At 40.8% G+C, this 21,485-nt stretch overlaps 1 protein-coding gene across 1 annotated transcript in view; it reads left to right on the top strand.

Moving 5' to 3' along the window:
* Positions 1-21,485, top strand: part of LOC139732568 (IgGFc-binding protein-like) — a 65,878-nt gene that overhangs the window by 23,880 nt on the left and 20,513 nt on the right. Inside the window, exons 2-4 of the mRNA XM_071643421.1 lie at positions 11,557-11,732; positions 12,159-13,105; positions 14,473-14,630. Of these exons, the coding sequence (XP_071499522.1) occupies positions 11,557-11,732; positions 12,159-13,105; positions 14,473-14,630 (1,281 nt within the window). The remainder of the gene's footprint in view (positions 1-11,556; positions 11,733-12,158; positions 13,106-14,472; positions 14,631-21,485) is intronic.

Below are 21,485 nucleotides of genomic sequence, written 5' to 3'. Positions count from 1 at the left end.
GCCCCGAGCCTCCTTCCGACGAGTCCAAATCAACTGAGCGTGTGTTCCTTAACCCTCGCGTTGAACGCAGTCTCTAAAATCCCATCGCTACATAGCACGGAGTGGTTCGTCTCTGGCTGTGATTGAGTTAAGGGAAGGCGAAACACTGAGGAAAGAAATCCTGTACTGGAACAGTGTGTGAAACGAGACCTGGTCCTAAGGACAAGGCCAGTTTCAAGGCCTGGACTAGAATGTACCCTGGACTCGGAACTAATTTTATCCTGGCCTTGTCGATAGTCTTCTGAAGATGACAAATTGACATTGGCGAAGACGATTTTATTTTTGTTTGTTAGTTTGTAAGTGTCATTTTCTTTCCACTTTTATTAACGCGCACATACTGATACACATACTAAAATAAGCCTGCTATCTTTGCACTTATTTTCTTACTCATCTATTCGTTATCTGTATATCTATTAACAGGGTGAATGAGATTTCTGAGTATAGGTAAATGTGTTACTCTATTCCCAGCGAGTATCCAAAAAGACGTTTAACCATTTCTGGATAACAATCACAGAGGAAATGTATGGTCTCAGAAAAGAGGGGAATTATAACAAGTTCAACTTTATTTCCATTTCCATTGAATAAACAGGGAAAAAATATACAATACATTAACAGAACATATTTGTTACAATTTCAAAGAAAACGTATATGTGATCACGAGTAACAAGAGGAATTCCTTTTCTAAGGTATATACATAGGCCCTATACATAATACAAAGATTAGAATGGAAATGGAGGGTCCCACTAAAAAGCGAAGCTTTTAGGGTAATGATGGTCATACTGTATCTGTATCTGTATCTGTATATGAATGGATATGGGCGGGAAAGATTAAGACAATGCCAGTGATTTTCACACTGCTGTGAATAATGGCGCCACGCTCCTCTGCTCGGGTGGCAAACGAATAACACGTTCCCCGCTATCTCATGGCCATCACGGGTAATTAAGTCAGATTTGCTCCTGCGAGAAAGCTCTGCAGAGATCACTCTTGCAATTGTTGCGGATCTATCTTTGCGGCCACATAATCACGCCAGCGAAGGTCGTTTGGATTAAGAGAATAAGAGGCAGATTTTTAGAGAGACCAGTGTCATGCTATCATATGAAAACAAAGAAAACAATCAATCAAACAAGCAAACAAGCAAATGTGAAAGACAACTGTGAGGTTGTTGGATCGTCATTTTGATTTTGAGTATGATGTATAAACGAGAACGCTGTCTATAACGTGATTAATCCCGTGTTGGAAAAAAATCGCATGAAAATACTTGTTGAGACCCGTGTGAAGTGAGTTTATTTCTGTCGCCCCCATACACCCACCCCACCCCACCCCAAGAAATACACGTTTTACAACCAGAAGAAAATCGAAGGATACTAAATGTTAACCATGGGCCGCTGACCCCCTACGGATATTCTGCCTCGCTTTAGCGCAGACGTTCTGACCACTTTTCACCTGGCATATGATAATTTCGCGCCAAATTACGTCTGCAGGTGCACGCCATTTAATGTCAAATCTCTCTTCCAGTCCATTTCCTTATTTTCTTTTTTAACCAATATTTGGGGCCGGAGCGAGGGGGCGAAAACCACCTCTAGACGAATGGAAGGGGATAATCATAGCTTGAGGGGTAATCTTGACCTGTCTTTAACTTTTGCTCATTCGTCACCTGTGTAAGAAAGCATGTAAATTCAGACAAGGATACAATATACCTGGTGGTTGTTTTGTTTGATATCGAATTGAAAAGCGGCAGTGAGCTGGCAGAGTTGATCGGCTTAGAAAATCAGACTTGCTCGTCTCCCATCATCCCCCCCCCCCAAAAAAAAAGAGAGGTGGAGGGGCAAAATATTTGTCCAATTTATCTACGAATTTGCATCAGAGACGAACATGTGTATGCAAATAAGCATGCTGAAGTTCACGGCTGAATGACACGGGGAGCGCTTGCCGTAGCTAGCCTATGTGCTTCCTACTTTTTTCTGTTCTTTATCGGTAGCTTCGTCATCAATGTTTTTTTGGGGAACCTTTTCAGGTGAGAACATTCAGGAATAATACCAGATCATAGAGGAAAAGGGAGAAAAGAGGTGTGTGTATTGGACCGTGCGATTCTGGTCGACTGCGTGGAATATTGAGTAGGTTTTCTGTGCGCGTGCGCATACCGAGAAATTATCTCTTTCCACGTCGAACGTCGAGTGTCGTGTGTTTCCGCATGGACTACAATAATATGCATCACTTACATGTATTATGAAGCTTACACTGAGAGACATGGTCTCACAGCACATTTCGTCGGGACGTCTTCAGACACGATTGCTTATGTTTAGAAACGGGCAGATGAGATAGAACAACAACAACAACAACAACAACAACAACAACAACAACAACAAAACAAGAACAAACCACGGTATAAAGTTGCAAAGGAAACTAATCAATCTAAACATTACCCTGTATTTCACTGTAACGAGACACACACAAGCACATAGTGTCTGCATAAAAATTGTTAACCCGTTCCTGTGCACGTTCTTTCCGAACTGCACGATTTACTTTTAAGAGTCCAGTCTAGTACTTTTTGCCTTTTGACATCATAATCAATGTGATATGCTTTTGTGATTGTTTCATGTCACATTTTTCGTGGACGTTTTTTAGAAAAATTTGTAGAACTCTCGTCCCGACAATGCTTTCCAACACAAAGAAGCTAAGCCCATATCTTGAGATTTTCAGTTTCTTTTCTCATTGTTCGATTTTTTTTTTATTCGGGGAGTGAGGGTTATAATAGCAGACGACAGTTGTGCCTGTCTCGTCTTTTCCGAGATATCCGCCATAGAATGTAAAGTGATATCGCCTTCCTGCGACTTTTAAGCCGATAACCTTTAAGAGTTGAATATTCAACTCCGCGATCCTTCCCAACTTCCCCCAACGGATCGTGGGGGTCTGGCTGACCCGGTTTTACGGGGGTAAACGCCTTCTTTTCAAAGTGATGTGGGCCAAAACAAGAAGAGGGACGAGAAGTTGATAACGACGATTAGATACGGAGGCTTGGGAGGATTTTCCGGAGAGCATCAAAGCCGATTTATCCCCTCATCCTAGCATCTCGCACGATATTCTTTATTACTGATGATGTTGTCTGTGCGTTGTTGTTGGTTTTTTTTCTTCATATTACTGGTTCACCTGATTCGTATGTACACACCAGCATGCAGTCGAGTATCCAGGACGGATTCTGATGCGGGTATATCGAATGACAAATTCTGGCGTTGACCATCGCAGTTTAATCGTGTCTTATCAAGTTTGTCTGTTATTGAAACCTTAGACAATTTTCTCTTTTTTATTTTTTTTTATTGGCGCGCACGAAAGACTGTGTCCTTTGCGATTCTGCTGACCGTCCGCAAGAGTGAAACCCAACTCGCAGCTTTTCTTTTAATGTCAACAAATAACTGAAGGAGAGGCAAGGAGACGTCTGTTTTGTTGGAATTTTTCCCCAGGTATTCTTTAAGATACGAGGATAGATCAGCAGGGATCACATTAAATGTTCGAGGAATTTCCAAAAGAAAAGCAAAAGAAGAGAACGCCGGTTCTTCATTTCTCTTGTGGGGGAGTTAAAACTGACCTGTAATAAAATAATGTTGAAAGATACCACGGATCAAAACTGACTTTAAGGGATACAATGCTAGGTAAAACAGAAGCGCATTTTACCAGAAATGATGCCCAAAGACTACCATCATAAATATTCATGTAGACATTTACGTTATACGTTGACGTTTGGATATTGTATTTCGATAAATTCCTATTAGTATTTGTGACACTCATGTAATTTTTATGTGCACGTAAAAGTAGAGACTTCAGAGTGAAAGCTGTTTTGTCCACAGATGACCATGTGTTTTCGAGTTGTGTGGAATAACCCAGCAGCATAGCTAGTTAGGTTCTTTGACATGGGACGACATGGGAATGGTGTTGTGTGAGAAAGGAAATGTTCTAATTACGAGGCGGTCGACACGGAGTGTACTAACGGAACAGGTGTATGAGGATTATAGCGTTACGCATTTAGCGCCAGACACGTGACTTTCGCTGGTCCGTGTACCGGTTTGGCACTTGATCTACAAGTCTTTCAATCGGAGGAAGCTCGGTAAATAAGATTACAACTTGAGGAGCAAAATGGAACGCAGATTACCGACGATTTTTGACACTCTATCATACATGCAACCTTACGATTTTGCAAATTTTGCCTAAAATTAGCGAATATGTCAAGTTAGTATTTCGTCGAAAGTAAATGAGTTTGCTGTGAAGCCAGCTGATAACACTATCATCGACTAACCTGGCACATGTAATTTCTCATATCACACATTCTCTAAATATACTCTTTCGATGTATTTTGCTACTATAGAATGTCAAGCATCCAAAAAAAAAAAAAAGAGGAAAGATTAGTCCGCTTTTGTTGACGTCACTATCAACACGCCTATATCGGAAAAAAAAATGCGACAGACTTTTACCGAAATCAAATATCGATAGGGTACATTTTTCTTATGACTATCTAAGTAGTGTCTGCACTCTCTATAAAGAATAAGAAAAACATTTTAGGAACAAGCGAAAAGCGTGTATAAGCGATATAATGTTCCCTACACACCATCATTGTCATCATCCACTACGTTAACGGCATGACTGGAATGATCTGATCTGAAGAGTCGTTCACTCTACAACTTATTTGAGAATTACTAAAGAGAAAAAGCTGACGAAAACAAGAAGGGGAGGAAGGAGGGGAGGGAAGAGGAGGAGGAAAAGAAGAAGGAAAAGGAGAAGGAGAAGGAGGAGAAGAAAAGGAAGAAGAATTAGGCGAGAACGAAGGGATCAAACCTTACAGAGAGTTTGACTCTGCCGGGGAGGACAAATTTGCCACGCGATTTTGCACTCGACCCGCTATTTAATAGAATACCTTGCTTGTCAGATGTGGAAGAGGGGACGATAAAGGTCGAGAAATCGTCTGTATCTCATTCATGAACCATGCCATGGTCACAACTTGGTAAAATAGGGCGCTTTTAGTCTAATGGAGCAAACAACTTGCAGTTCTATTTTCAAGCGACTGATTTTTCCGATTTGCCATGAACATCAGACATTTACAGGATAGAAGAGCTTACATTCTTAGATGTTCTTTACGTCACGGACAAACTTTACGATGACCTCGTTGCAACGGGTAATGGCTGTTTTCCTTTTCCCCATCTCTAGAGTGTCCGTGATTCTTGTCAGTACACTGTAGTATTTGAAGTTTAATCTTTCCATGATCTAATCCATGAAAACCGTTCGAGAGTAGACTAAGTGCTGTCCGTTTCAAAGTTTTCAAGGTTTGTTTTGGTTTAAAGGTCGTGTTTAATAAAGGAATTTTGCCTTCTCTTTTCTATGAAGGGATTAAGTGTTGTGTTTTGATGAACATAGTTTCAAACCAGATAGATATCTAAACTGTCAGATTAAAAGTTTTAAAGGTGACACAATATGACTGATAAATTTGATATTTCCCGTCAGTGTTGAAGAGAGCAACATCGCGACCAGCTCAGTCAGAAGAGCTTCACAATCATGTAGGCTAGCTTTACAAGTCCATCTGATATCATCCACCCTCATCAGGGGCGGATCCAGGAATTCTGTAAAGGGGGGGGGGGGGGGGCGCAACTAATATTTCTGGTGCCACTTCCGGTTTCATTGCAATGTTTTCTTTTTCTTTTTTTTTTGTTTTTAAAGAAAAATAAAGAGGGGGGCGTGTGCCGGTTGCGCCCCCCCTTCTGGATCCGCCATTGCTCATCTTACGTATGCACTAATGCACGTATGCACTAACCTATCGCGAGAATCTTTGTCCATATACTCCTACACCCTCTCTCTCTCTCTCTCTCTCCGGTCTCTTTCCCGCCAGCTTTTCAATACTTCGCCCACATTTCCACCCCATTCTGATGTAATCATCACGTGACTATTTTTGTTTGTGACGTCGAGTCGCCAAACGGATAAAAACAACAACTACCAGAATATCTTCTAGGGGACAAGCAAACAAACTTTGATCTGATTTTAGTCAGCGTCTATTTTAAGCCCAGGTTGAAGAATTGTTTCTTTTTTTTTCGGTGACCCCTAGAATTTGCGAGCTAGTTAGCTCATATTTGCCAAACCGCAACTTTCTTCTTTTAGACCGCGTAATAAAGACAGAAAACAATGGTTTGCCTTGACAATCACTGCATATTGCTGCTCCGTGATGAAGCTGTTTGTCGTGGGCGGTGTGTGGTGCACAGCAGTCACATTAACTCTCACACATTCAATGTCTGTCAATGTGCATTCACGTACAAGGGCACTTTCAATCCGAAAGAATCTCACGTGACAATTGGCAATGATCACGTGACCAACGAAATTAATTGTCTTCTCGATCATCTGTTCACTTGCCCTCCTCGCGCCGTCTAATTATTCTATCCTGTGTCAAACGAAGGTTCGTGTGATAACAAAATATCTGCGTGAGGCCAGTTCACCGTATAGCGCCCGACGCGTAAAATGTCTATTTGAAGTTTTGCAGAGCTTGTAAATCGTTGTGTCCTTGAAAATGCAGCTGGGGTACCTACAATGCACAGTCCGTTGAGCAAAAGTAACACTCACATCGGTATCAATTAAGAAAAGATATATCATAATTTAATCATACAGCTCAGACAGTGATAATGTTGAATTATTAGTTTTGCTCGCTGTCTCACCAGCAAGCTTTGCCGCTGATCTGAAACATGAACTGAGGTTGGACAAGGTCAGGCCAAAGTGGGATGACGTCAGAATGACGGTAGACACTTTTCATTTTCAAAATCAAATTTTATCTCGAGGGTGACAACGACATGTAATAAGGAGCTTTTGGATTTGCCGTGCAGACGTTTAGACAACGTCTGGTTGGCCATTTTCCCCTCTCCCTGCGTCGTACATGTGTTGCAATGTAGCTTAAACTTTAGATTTCGCGAAGACGCACTCCATCTACCGGGTATACAAAGCAAAATGGCGCCTTTCAATGATCATCAGGTAGCTCTCTGCATCGTGAATTTGAGCGGACACAAAAATGACCCAGAACCGACCTGAAAACTCTGACGACGCGAGATCAGTTTGATATATGATTTTGCGCATGCGCAGAACAGATCCCCCCCCCCCCCCTCTGTACGTTCCCGAAGCGAAAATCTAAAGCTCCATACTGATGTCAAAATGAAAGCGTTAATGGCGGGAATACGCCAACATTCTGTTTATAGAATCTGCATATTTGTCTCTGTAGCTGTTGTTGACAGTGCAAACCTAAAGACACCTTAAAGGTTTGACATTGATAAAAGACGAGTGTAGAAGAGCTGTTTCACAAATGCAGATGTACTTTAATGGTTAACCAAACGGTAGTACCATCGGAAGTTTGATCGGAGCTATTCTTGTGTTCAAAAATGCCATCTGTCAATCAAATTTTGGCGGGAAATCAGAAGGAGCTCGCAGTATAGGAAGGAGGATTATTTCTATTTGGCAATGTCATCTCCATTCTCATCTGCAATGCTGAATGTTGTAGGAGACAGAATGAGTGGTGGGATGTTGTCCTTTTAGGCTTTGATGTCTCTTGCCTCTTATTGCAGCATCCTCCTCTTTAGTGGTGGAGATTTATTCCCTAAAACAAAAAAGCTAGAATTATCTTTGCTGCTACGTTGACGTAAATTGAACGCCATCTTGGGAATCATTTGGACGTATCTGGCATTCCAAACCTCGGAAACTAAATGTCACGCCAGGACCTACTTATTATTGTCGTGTAACATTTCCGAATTAGTGTTTCTCATCCATCCAGTATGCCTCATCAATCAGTATTTATATCATCAGCTATTAGAGTGCTCTTCGATTTAAGATGTTATCTTTTCCTTTCATCGGTTTATTTGTTTAGTTATTTTTATGCGAGACTGTGAACGTTCTGCACTCGATTATATCATTGGAAGTAAGATGTTACTTTGGTATCCCACTCTGTCTGTCGTATGCGATCTCGTATGATTATTCTATGCTCGTAATGTGTGGATGCCATATATTTCTATGCTTCAGATGCTTTAAAGGACCTGCGCAATTCAAATGCATATTGACATGTGTTGAGCTCTAATACCCTGATTATCACGTATATCATGGCAAAAAGAATCTGTCCAGTATAATTATAATAATTTTCTGATATATTTTCTTTCGATTACATGGATACGCCCATAAAAATCCAAAACCAAGATTCTGTGGATGACTGCTACATCACCAATTTGATTACCAAAGGAGGAAAAAAATGGACTGCACCTCCTCCTGAGCTGGGTATTACTTATAATATCATGTTTCCATACTGTGCAAAAAAAAATGTTGGTGGCATTAATAGCCTTGAAACTTGCAAGAACTTAGTACCACTCTTTTTAGGGAAAGGTGCATTCCAATGTTTTTGTTAATCGAATAAGTAATGAAGTCGTGATTGACAACGAATTAAGTCAACAGAATCTTGCATTGGAATATTTGTGTGTGTGTGTGTGTGTGTGTGGGCGTATCCAAGTAATCTAAGGAAAATTAAAAGAAAAAATATAAGATATATGAGACAAAATCATGCTTGTTTATTGTGTCAGCTGGGGGAAACGAATTATTGAAACGGTCATCATTCTTGAAGAGGGCCTATTCGGGGGGGGGGGGGATGACATGATGTTGTGGGCGTAGAGAGAGGGAGAAGTCTCAACAAATCTCCATCAAGTAGAGACGTTTTCCTAAAGCTGATAGTAGTTTTCCGCCACTGATGTGATGATTTTAACTTTCCCAGGCTCCTGAACGTCCGTGCAATCCACTATGTCTGAAGCTTGTCAAGACATCTTAGCTTCGAGATCACTACGAGTACTCGATGTATCGGGTATATGGAGAAAGGATGGATACGTCAGCGCAGCAAAAGGAATTGAGGAAAAGTCTTTATGGAAATATGTAGGCCAAGAGCTTACATGCTTCTTCTTTTTAGGGGTTGGGGTCAGATATAAGCGCAGGCTTATGATGTACTATATCGATAAAAAATTTGAAAACGCAACATGTAGTAGTTGATTTATGTTCATTGCCAAATCGTCTTCAATCATTGTTTGGCATAAACGCGGATTGTAATCGGGGCAAAAAAAAAGGACCCCCTAAAAAGAATGCATGCCATACAAGATCTTTAGAATGTTTTGAGGTTTATCTCCCCTCCTGTTTTTTTTTTTTTTTTTTAGTTCTTATAGATAAACTGAAAAGATTCAATTCGAAACCATATTTCGCTCATTGGTTGGTTTGTTTCTATGAGCATCATTTACATTTCTGTCTGTGCAGTTGTTTGCGTATAGGAAACAGCGTCAGTCAGCAGTCACATTGTGCCGAAGGCAGCTTTTATCTCAGGTTCATTGAAATGTCGAAGAAAAATGTTCAATCTAACATTGATTTTCTGAAAGTATGCAGCTTAAGGTAATCTTGTGCAGTGATACTAAATAAACAAATTCTATAGCGTTAAGTGATCGGTAACCTTTAGAAGATCAGGGACCGGTGCCCACCCTGGAAAAAAAGAAAGTCTCATATACTGCCGCCTATGGAAAACTTCCATCCTCGTGCAGCCAAATGCCTCGTCTATTTGCATTACTTGCAAGTTTCATTCAAACAGCCTGTCCACTCGATGAAAGGAAGTATTCCTGACAGAATAAGGGGGCCTGATGTCTCGGCAGGTCTCTCATCCAAAGTTTCGACTCAAAAGGCCGCTGTGGTCCTGGAAAAAAAAAAGTTCTATCTGTGACAAACATCGGGCTCTGTCTAGCGGTAACCCGGGAGGGAGACGGGCGAGTACTTCTCAGGATTTCCGCCGACTGTCCGGGAGACTAAAAATACCCGCAGTGACGCGAATCGCTAGGCTGACTCAGCCATCCCTTGGTCCCCTGCAAGCTCGAGATCAAGGTTCCAGGGGTGCGCTTAACACATAGGAAGGGGTAAGGGTAGGGGGGAGGGAGGGGGGGGGGGGGTAATGGGAGGGGGGCGATGTTGGTTGACGAGGCACCACAACTTTCCTACTCTCCTCATTCCATAAGCGCCTTAGATGGTAGAACCGTTCCCTTCCCATGGCCTGTGCCTTCAAAACGTGACGATTCCACAGCTGCCTGCAGTCTTCTTCATGCAATTTATTGGGTCATTAAAGTTATTTTCCTACTAATTATCCCTCATTTGCATCTTTACTGACTAATTCATCCTCAAACCCGATCTTAGGTAGATATAGAACTAGCAAACGAATTGTTGAGGTTTCGTTTGCTCGAACGAGACCTTGACGCACTTGTGCGCTTGATGCTTGTGAAAGATTTGAAAGACGCTTTTAAAGAACATTAATGGGGTTTGTTTTATTATTGTTGTTCTAATTTATCTTATGATTTTGCTGAGGCCCTCCGAAGACTACCGTTCCACAGACTAGTCGAAAAGTCAACAGTTATGAAGTTTGACCAATTGAGCTGCAATTACTATCTCATACGAACTCGCCACTAGTTATTGAGAGATGGCGTGCCTTACTGACGTCATAATTTATACTTGCCACCAATTACTCAAAGATGATGTAGCTTGCTGACGTCATAAACATCACAATAAGTTATTTAAGTGAACATGACTTACTTTTACTCACGTAAAGGACGTATGGCAAACTGACGCACCAAAAGTGTCCCACAATTACGTCGTTGGCACCATCCCAATACAGGGGAGCCAAGAGTTAGGTGATTCGCACATTCTAAGTATTGTTCATAAATTCTATATCAAAATCATATGCAATCTTTTTTTTTAAAGCAACGTTCCGCTTGCAAGGTTCCTCAAACAGAGGAGATATGTTGTGCTGTCTAAGTACAATAAGCTAAAGACAAATTATATATAACAACCACTGTTTTATCCAGTATCATGGGTACATAGGAGATAATTCAATCTACCACATGAAACGAGCAGAAATATGAATATGAATTAAGAATTTGCTCTTTTTCTTATCATTCCCGAAAAAGAAAATGCGTAGAACCATAGATAATCCCCGATATATGGACGTCATAGAGTTCTTATTCTTGGGGAAAAAAAATCCAGCTAAAGCCCTTGTGTGCTTTTAGTGCCTATATATTAGCACCTGAAAACTCAAAAGAGTAAAATTGTGCGCATTACTATAGAAGTCCCTGGCACAGAAACGATTATACCTCCAATGTTTTGGTAACAGAGACTCATTTGCCCAATTTACAAGACTACATCTTTCCTATCTCTATCACACAATCCTACTTTCCTCACTTTTCAGGCTCTTAATGATTCCATGTATCTTGTTAATGGCCAATGTATAGTCACGTGTTGCTGCACGCACCTATCCTAACGCACTTATTCTTTAGACGTTCCAGCATCTTATTCACTCTCTTCTGTTTTTCTTCCTGTCTCTTCATTATTTCCTTATTGCACTACTCATTTACTCCGGAATTATTATTCAGCAATGATGACAACAATTTTGTTGAATTATTGTCATTTTTTCATTGAATATTTGTCTTTTCAATGTGTTACAATTTATAGCTCCGCTAGACACAACGGGCAAGGAGTTTGTCTTCGCCTTCCAGAGCAACTTCCAGAATAAGAGACCGGATCGCCTGTCACTGCTTATCGGAGCCAACGAGCCTGGACCAACCCGAGTGCAGATCGAAGCACCGAGGTTTAACTGGCAGCAAACGCTTCAACTTACTCACAAACAGGTAGAGTAAAAAGTCTGTAATGAATATCAATTTTTAAGTTGCTGACGCGGGGGATCGAAAAAACAAACAAACAAAACGCAACAAAAAATTGGATCAAACTTGGCAATCTGCTATTACGCTTTAGATTACTTGACTAATTGATTGATGGATTGATTGATTCATACAGATTAACTCTCCATTTTTTCCCCGTTAGTTAAACTGCAAAACATTCACACAATTCAACAAATATCATAGAATGGAGATAAATCTGTTACTTAATGATGAAAAACATGCATGTAATATCAACAAATAAGTTATGTAACCTAAGAACATGGATGTGGGGTGTAGGAAGAATGCTACAATAGCTGCCGTCAAGCAAGAATGGTATGTAGACGTTGTTGTGGTGTCCTACCACATCATTTTGGCTTCTCACTTTCGTCGTAACAGGTGAAACAAGTCGATGTCAATCCTGATGTCGCCGCTCGAGGTGCAGGGCCAGTCAATGGCACGCTCATCGTCAGGGCCACCAAGGATATCACAGTCCACGGTCTCAACTCGCTGACGATGACGAACGACGGCTTTCTGGTCATCCCCACCCATGGTCTCGGTAAGGAGTACTTCGTCGCTTCTTATGATCCTGTGCCGATTGAAATGTCGCAATTCCTGATTTCGGGTGTCCAGCCCGATACCACTGTGACGATTACAACAGCTGCCCGACTTCAGCACAACTCCCAGTGGTACAACAAGGGGCAGACTCTCACGGTCAACGTCGGCAAATACGAATCCATCCAGTTTCAGAGCCAGGAGGATCTCACGGGAACCAAGATAACATCCACCAAGCCTGTCAGTGTGATGTCCGGAGCCTCCTGCACCCTGGTCCCAACTCAGGTCTACCGGTGCGATCATCTGGTTGAGCACCTCCCTCCATTCAGTACGTGGGGTAAGCGCTTCACTCTCCTGCCTTTCGCCAACCGTTCCGGCGGTTTCATCTTCCGCATCATCGCCGGGCGTCCCTCCACCACCGTCCACATCATGGGCAACAACGTCCAGCTCCAATTCCCGGGAAGCTTCCGCGAGTTCAACCAGCCAGCCTCGCTGAAGACTACCCTCCAGTCGGACAAGCCCATCATGGTTGTTCAATACGCCAAGGGAATGCAGAAAGACAACAATGGTGACCCCTTCATGACCGTCGTCCCGCCTGTTGAGCAGTACATCCAGAAGGAGGTGACCTTCGGATCCTTCAACCAGTCCGGAAGCGACCCGCTCGTAATGTTCGCCGGTGTGTCCATGACCTCCGAAGCTCTCTTCACTATGACGATTAACGGCAAGGCGGAGTTCGATCCCAAAGCTGGAATCCCCGGCACTGGCATCTCTTCAACATTCACGGCTGACAAGTAGGTTTCCCGATCAAAATTCCTTGTATCATCGATAAGAAAAGCAGATCCATTTGATCAATCCCGTGTTATATGTTTTTTATCAGCAAAATTAAAACAAATGCTGACAGTAAGAATATTCATTGGGAAGAAAGCACTTAAATAATGCTTTTTGCTCACACCTCATAAGTAACGATACCTCATGAATACTTTGGCTTCAACGTGAATGCAGGCGCATTGACTGCTAAATTCGAATTTTCGAAACTTCGAAGTAGCTTTCTATCTGTACGAAGTTACGACAATGCATTCATAAATTACAAATACAGTACTCTCCGCATAATCGGGTAGGCTCGTGCAGAGCGTTTCTTACCCGATTAAGCGGAGTACCCGATTAACAGAAGAAGACGTCTCATTCACATTGGACACACACAATGTGCATGTACATGCATTGTACACTGCACCAAACACCTACACTGTATGCTTAACACGCGTGCTTGTAAGGCACATTCGGAGCGCAAGTGAAGTGTGTTCAACTCATGTCTGTCTGTGCAATTGTGCACTGCAATTGTGAGTGCCAGCTACATGTGTAATATTCGTTTACGTGTGACAAGTGGAGTCGGTACTGGTACATGTGTTTTCATTTTTAATCACTCCCCAAATGATCGTCTTCTTTGCTTAAAGCAGAGAATGCCATTAGCCGTGGAAAATTTGACATTCATGATTTCTTAAAGTGTCATATTTTCGATAAAATATGGGTAGAAATTAGATTACAAAAAAATTATTTACCCATTTATGCGGAGAGGCAACCCGATTATCAGGTAATTTTAATGTGCATTGGAACTGATTTTGACATTACTACCCAATTAAACGGAGAACCCGTTTAAGCGATACCCGATTACGCGGAGAGTACTGTATATGCATTTGTGTAACAAAATGACGGAGAAACTTACTGCTACTGTGCATCAAACGAGCTTTAATTAGCTAATCTTTTCTGATTAGCATCGCTTTAATTTTTCTTTTTTTCAGACCGGATGTCACTGAGTATACCTTCAAAAAGCAAATATTCATACGGTTATGACGAGTACTGAGAAAAACAAAACATGCATGTATTATCGTAACTTTTAACCTCCTTCCCTATAAGTATTTGGCAACATGTTGTGGTGATTTGTGTTTATACGATCACCACACACCGAGAACCATAACTGTTATTGATTGCTAGGTCGAGGCCGGTTCGCGATCTTTTCAGGACAAGGCTTTCACAAAATAATACATAATTCTATGCATTTATAAATTTATCTGAGTAAAGTGGTCAAATTTTGTGTCGTATTTTTTTTTCATCAAGTTTGAATCAATTAACATGATAAATACTGTACTCTTCCCTCCTCAAGGACGGTTTCTCTAGAAAACATCCAAAATGTACTTACGAATTTTGAGAAGGACATCCGCTACATGGCCATCGTCTACGGCTTCGCTAGCGGTACCTCCTTCGGATACCCAGCAGCGTATTCACTCAGACAGATCACGTGTACACGACCAGGACGAACAGGTATGTGTTGTTGGGATATCTGGGAGGGGGAGGGGGGGGGGGGGTTAAGGGTGTAGGGATTGCTGAAAAGATAAGAATAGAATATCGTCCATCGAAGTGGCTTCCGGTAACATGATGAGGAATAAAACTTTGTTGATGAATTACATCCAGGAATATAACAGGAAACAGTGTAAGGTACACTCGAGGTCAGAATATGCTCTGAGCTATAACGGAAGTGACTACATAAAGCTATTCCATGGACTATTACACAAAACAATCGTCGTGAGAGATCCGATGTATGTAAAGGTACAGTTTACCAATGGGAGCAGTGATTCATACAATGTTCGAGCTATAACTTTTGATGCATATATTGTGTAGGTCAGTTATATCACAAAAACATCCTATCGTATAAAAAGTTCGCAATGAAGCCTAAAATATACATAGATATCATTATTTACTTTTCAGGACACCATAACTGTAGACCGTTTATTCCAGAAACAATTCTGCTATAATTTTTGTTCACGTTTTGTAAATTTAACAATACTTAACGTTGATTATACTGATTGACATTTTGGCATTGATTGTTTCTATCCTTTACTCACATTTTTTTTTCATATGCAAATGGTAAATAACATACCTTTAAACACAATACTTACCATTTGCAGATGAAACAAAAACGCAGCTTTAGTGCTTCAAAATAGTTCTTAAATGTGAGTTAGGGATAGAAAAACAAATCAGTTTAAAAATGTGAATCAGTATAATCAATGGTAAGTATTGTTAAGTATGCAAAATGTAAGAATAGTTATTATATAAATGTTTCTAGACTAAACAGTTATGGCTTAGCGAGAAAAATAGTAATATCTCGTTATACTTTAGGCCATATTGCGAAAGTTTTATATGGTAGGATACTTTGTGTTACAACGGACGTTTATGCATCAAATGTGATTTCTCAAACATTTTTAAAACACTGCTCCCAGTGGTAAACAATACACAACCACTTCAATCTGAAAGTCAATATTATCTGGATTACAAAATAACAGCAGATTTGAATTCGAATTAACTTTTATTTCCTGCATCACAATTTCTATACGATTAAAAAACAAAAACAATATGATACAATACAGCTGAGAGAGATACAACATATTTTCCTTTAGATTTTATATAAAAGAGAAAAAGAATTTACAAAGGTCAACCGGAGACAATTCAAGTTAATCGGCGTATATATCTAATGTTGTATATAAATGCCACCATCACATTATCGTTGTATTGTGAAAACGTCTGAAACATTATTGCGCAATGCATTGTAAGGTATTAATATCCTATGCACACAAGGCCTGAGTGGATAAGGTTCTTCAAGTCAATGACATCATTAGCGTATATATCTTATATTGTATAATAATATGCCACCATCAAATTATCGTTGTATTGTAAAAACGTCTGAAACATTATTACGCAATGTATTCCAAAGTATTCAATTTATGCGTGGGAGGTATGAGAGGACAAGTTTCTATTTATACTCTTTACGAGGCCTTCAACAGTAGCATTTTAGTGATGGAAGCCCGCTATAGTAGGGCCAAGGCATCAGTTTTTCATGCTTTGGGTATGAATCTTCATGATAGCCTTTGCCGGTGCCGTTTTAAAAGAGTGCATCCGATATTTATTGGCTTCGTATGCACGGCGTTTCTTTTATTTATTTTTTTTTTTTAGCTGAAAAGAGCTACATTAGCGCTAGCGCATGCTATCCAAACTTTGGATGACATTAAAAAGCGTGCGATATGTCATCCGAACGTGCCGCAAACTCGTGAGAAGGAATCTTTGTACCGCGTTGCCTGGCCCCTTGCGGTTGACCAAACCATATGACATGATACCTATAGAGCGTTCAATGCCGTTGTAGTCTCTAGTGAACGTCTGCATCTGAATTTTAGCTTTGGCTACAGTTACCTGTCTTCTGACCCCGTCAACAAGGGGGGGGGGGTGCATGGTGTTCCAAGACGTGTGCTCACATGCAGAAATAATAAAACATAGCACAGCGCATAGCATGGGCAAGGTATAGCATACAGAATACATGGAAGTGTTTTTCCCCGTGACATTCTTATCCACTGACATCTGGGCCCCGTTTCATAAAACTTGTAATTTTAACTTATCAGTTACAAGTTGTGATAGTTGTTACAAGCTTCTGAAATCATTGCATCTGACTGGCTGAGAGCAAATTTGTCACAGAAATGTGGCAGTTGTCACTGATAACAATTTTTATGAATTGGGGCCCTGGTCTCCAATAGTCACAGAATGCAAACCAAGGACGACTTTTTGTTTCGTTATCATTATTAGCTTTTGATTTCTATTTTCTCTTGTTGTTGATGTTGATGTTGTTGTTGTTGATGATGATATCAAGGAGAACAAACAGCAGGTTGAAAAGTGCAGAGCCATCTTTACTAAAGGCGTGGTGAAAACGACGATAATAGACCAAGCCTTTAAGTTATTTTAGTGTATACGTGTCTTGTTTTCCGTGCTTGTTGTTTAATGATCGTGACTGCAGCACTTTAAAGATCCTAAACTGTTCACCCTGCACGAAAATACCTGAGCTAAAAAACAAAAATAATTGTCGTCTCTTCCAATATAGTTTACGATGAGCACGATGCCATCAAAGCTAAATTTAGAAGAATGAAAAAAAAAAGATCAAAGGCAGGACGCTTTGTGACGTTAGTGCAACTTTTCGGCGGAAATGCCTTAAAAATCAGATCACCGAGATGGATTGTTACTTCGGACATCCATGAAAAATTAAATGACACTAGAACGTCTGGTTGGCATGGAAATGACCTTATCTACAAAGGTCATACAAGCAACCAATCCCTTCATTTCATCGAAGGGATGGGTTAATTTGATGACTCAAGTCGGGGGACATGGAGCGCTTCCTCAGATTTAACGCGCGGCCCATGAAAAAAAAAGAGGGAAAAATATGCAGCTAGCACTGCTATAACGTTTTCTTACAAATTATCACAAAACTGGTCAGAGCTAAACAGAAACGAAAGAAAACGTATACGTGAATAGAATTTCAACGGTCAATATATGTTTACGATAGCAATTTGCTTTTTAGACCCTTGATATTTACAATGCCTTTTTCTTTTCACGTTTGGCGCCGTAACATGAGCCGTGTGTGTGCGGGGGGGGGGGGGGGGGTTGCTGTAGTAAGTTGTAAGATCACCTCCGAGGAATTTTTTTTTTCGCCTTAGAGCGATGTTATTCTACAAAGATTATAGATAAGCCTATTAATATTTTTTAACATAAGTATATAATACATGTCCGACAACACGGAATACAAGTTTTTTTTTTTTTTAAATTCTGATCATGCTAATTCTGATTTGTAAAGATGCTTTTGCAATTTGCGCATCATTAACTTCATGCAATTAACGCTTTACTGTAAATTGAAATTATATAAGTAGGAAACACCAAAATGTCGTTTCATGCTGTGTATGGCTGCAAATAGCTGAAATAGTCATAACTTCACAGACTATTGTGATATTCATAGTTGACATGACGGCCCCTAATGAGATTTGCATTGACTGTAATTAGTCCTGTATAATTGTAGAAAATATCGAATGAAGAAAGAAGGCATTAGGCACATAGAGGAGAGATACATTGGAGTACAAAACGGTCGTAACATAGTTTTTAACTGATATAGATTAGATCTGATATAGATTAGAGACGAGTTTCATAGAAAGTGGCAAGTAAGACTTGTCAGAAAGATTCATAATGGTTTGGGTCGTCTTTTCTTTTTCATGGATGCTCTTTGAGCTTCCAACAAAAGGCTGCACGTCAGTAATTAGGAGACAACGGCTTCTAAAACTGATTGAACTTCCCGCATAGTTCCAATGGATTTCCTTTGTGGAAATACCTCTGGGGAGGGGTTGAATCTCTTCTGATGTCTCTGCATCCCCAGTTTGAATTTCCGCTCCACCGATTGGCCTAAAATAGCCCTCCAAATTCAGATCACGCCAATGATATCGCGCTGTGGAGTGAAAAGGCTGATTGTATTGTGTAAAGCAGTAAGACAAAAAACAAGGAAATATAAAGCAACATGTGATGCGAATGCTAAATACGGTTCGAAAAACAAAAGTTGGAATGGGATACCCGAGGTTAGTAAATGCTATTGTTTATAGCTGTCAGCTTAATTCATATAAATCGATGGCATGATTTCGATAAATCAAGTTGTAACGGCAATATCCATTTTTATTATTGAAATTGCTATTGGATTCACAATGACAATTGACTCTTTGGTTGATTTAAGATTATCAAAACTATGGATGTTCTCGCCGGTAAATATCGTGAACACTTGTTGATGTTGTTGCTTTACAATTGCGATATGACAATAATCAGATAAATCCCTTTAACAGTCATAGGGAATGGTGACCTATGACTCAGGACATTGTGAAAGGGGACGAACGTCTACAAACACTGGCGGCATATCTTTCCTTCCCCCAAATTCCCCCGTAATTTTGAAACACATCCAAGTCTGCGTATTATACAACGTTAACAGTGATCACCGAGAGAAAAAAAAAAAAAAAAAGTACTGTACACGGCGCTCCCGTATCCACACGAACGAGCGAGCGAGCGCATCCGTGCTGTACCTTTACAAGAGCATTAGATTCTCCTCCTGTACATAGTGCTATAAGTGCAAAAGGGGAGATGTGTGCCCAAATATGGGCATGGGTTTTAATGACAAACACGATGACTTTGCAGGCATTAATACGCATGCGCCTCTTGGATAGGGGAGGGGGAGTAAATCCTAGCCATGTCGTTTGCAAAGACGAGCGCCAGATTGAGGGGATTGGACGGCACCCACTTTCCTAACACTTTCCTAACATTGCTAACGCTTTCCTAACACTTTCCTAACACTTTCCTAACATTCCTAACACTTTCCTAACGTTTCCGAACTTATGCCCCTGTGTCAAAACCTTATCTGCGCATGCGGATACGTCCGTCGCCCGTGAATGGCTGCATCACTGTACTGTATTTGCATATGTAAATTACAGTCTTCGTATCATCGTCGCTCTCTCTCGCGCAACCACCACGCGCGAGACTCGAAACCTGGAGCGAACTCTCGACAATCCTGGCCGCCGAGCGCCGCCCGGCGGCGCGGCGACGGTTCCCGGCGGTGGTGGTGCACGGTGAGGCAGGTGGATCGGTCGAACCTCTGTCTGATGTTTCTTGCGAATGTCAGTTCGAGAAAAGTTACTTCCTTCTAAGGTAAAGGTGAGTAAGAATCTCATAATACTAATTGAACGTGTGTGGGGAAATACCCGGGTGATAATAGAGCATGTGTGAGGAAATGTTGATGTTGGAGTTACTTTCTCAAGCACGCGTCAACGCTTATTGTCGTGCTTTGCGTACATACAGTGCCAGTGCAGTGCCAGTGGCCAGGTTGTCTCTGCATTTCTTAATTTATTTCCCAAATCGGATATTGTAGAATCTAAACCACTCCGTCTTTCATCGAGTTAATCTACTGTGGTTATATTTACTGAAACTGAAACATGATTTAGTTTTGTCCTCACTACATTTCGAGGTTGATGACAAAATGTTGCTCTAACGTTACGACCTAACCAAAATTCAAAAGTAAACAGAATCTACTTAAAATAGTCACAATGAGTACGGTATCGGTATAGAGGTTCTAACGTTAGATCCACTCGTTGCTTCAATTTTTACGTAACTTAGCATTGAAAGTTAATTTCATTAAATTCCCCTGCTAAATCTAATTTTCACGTATGTTTCTGCTGCTTGTTTAACTTTAAAATACCAGATCTAGAGTAACTGTAACACTCCACAGTAACACAGCTAGATAGAGCACTGCACACTTTACAGTGACTAACCCATACCATGGGCATGCATTTTCCCTATTCTGTTCCCATAACTGGTTCTGTAGCGTAGTGGCCTACTTTTGTTTTGTTTTTTTCAGTTGGCCTTGACAATGTTGTATTTGTTGTTTTACGTGGGCATTCATATCGCAAAATACAATGTAGGTCCCCCTCCATTCACCTCCAGTCATTTCGTCAAAGCCGGGGACTTCTTTCTTGTAGACTTTGCACATACAATTGTGTATAATTATGAACACACACGCAGAACGAGAGGGGACCGACATCACGATTTGGCCTTTACCTGTCATGTCAGACCAGAAATTTAACAATCTCTGAAAATTTGCTCGTGCAACAGTGGTTTTTAGGGCCTACTAATGTTCTGGGACCGTCAGACCAGTGCCAGTGCAGTGTTTGCTGCGTTGTGATGTAAATGCAGCGTGTCTATGGCCAAGGCTTTTATGGCATGCTGTCACTGTAAAGGGAATTTTGGAGCAGGTGAAGTAAAGCAGATGATGGGTCTACCAATTTTGGGCATGTGGTAGTAACAACAACGACTTGTTGTCACTACTAATTTGACTTAGGTCAGGACAAGGGTGACGAGCTGGCTGATTGTCATTTTATTGCGCACAAAGTCACACAGTCTAGCCTCAACCAGTTCTCTATGACCGGTATATGACAAGTAGGGTTACTAATAGACAATTTATATGTCACCGGAGTCTAATATTGTAGATTAAGTGTGGTTGATTGATGAATGTTACATTCTGTCCTTTGTCTCATTATAATGACGACAGAGGAGGAGAGCTGGGTCTGGGACCCTAGCTTTAGAAACTATACCCAACAGATTAAGAACAGTTGTTAAAGGGAAATGTTATCACTAATAACAGAAATGCAGCAGAGAGAAGAACATTGGTGAAGAGAATTATGGTTGAGATGGAACAAGGGAAATGTTCACAGAAATAGGAAGGATGATGAGGTAAAGGAAGTTATACAATTAGCCAAGTGGTGATCCCTTACAGTGACAAAATCA

This window comes from Diadema antillarum, unplaced genomic scaffold (genome assembly GCF_040938485.1).
Source record: "Diadema antillarum isolate AM-2024a unplaced genomic scaffold, OU_Dant_1.0 seq00000437_RagTag, whole genome shotgun sequence".
Classification (NCBI taxonomy): domain Eukaryota; kingdom Metazoa; phylum Echinodermata; class Echinoidea; order Diadematoida; family Diadematidae; genus Diadema; species Diadema antillarum.
Note: the sequence above shows the minus strand (reverse complement) of the source record. Positions and strands in the feature narration are given on the sequence as shown.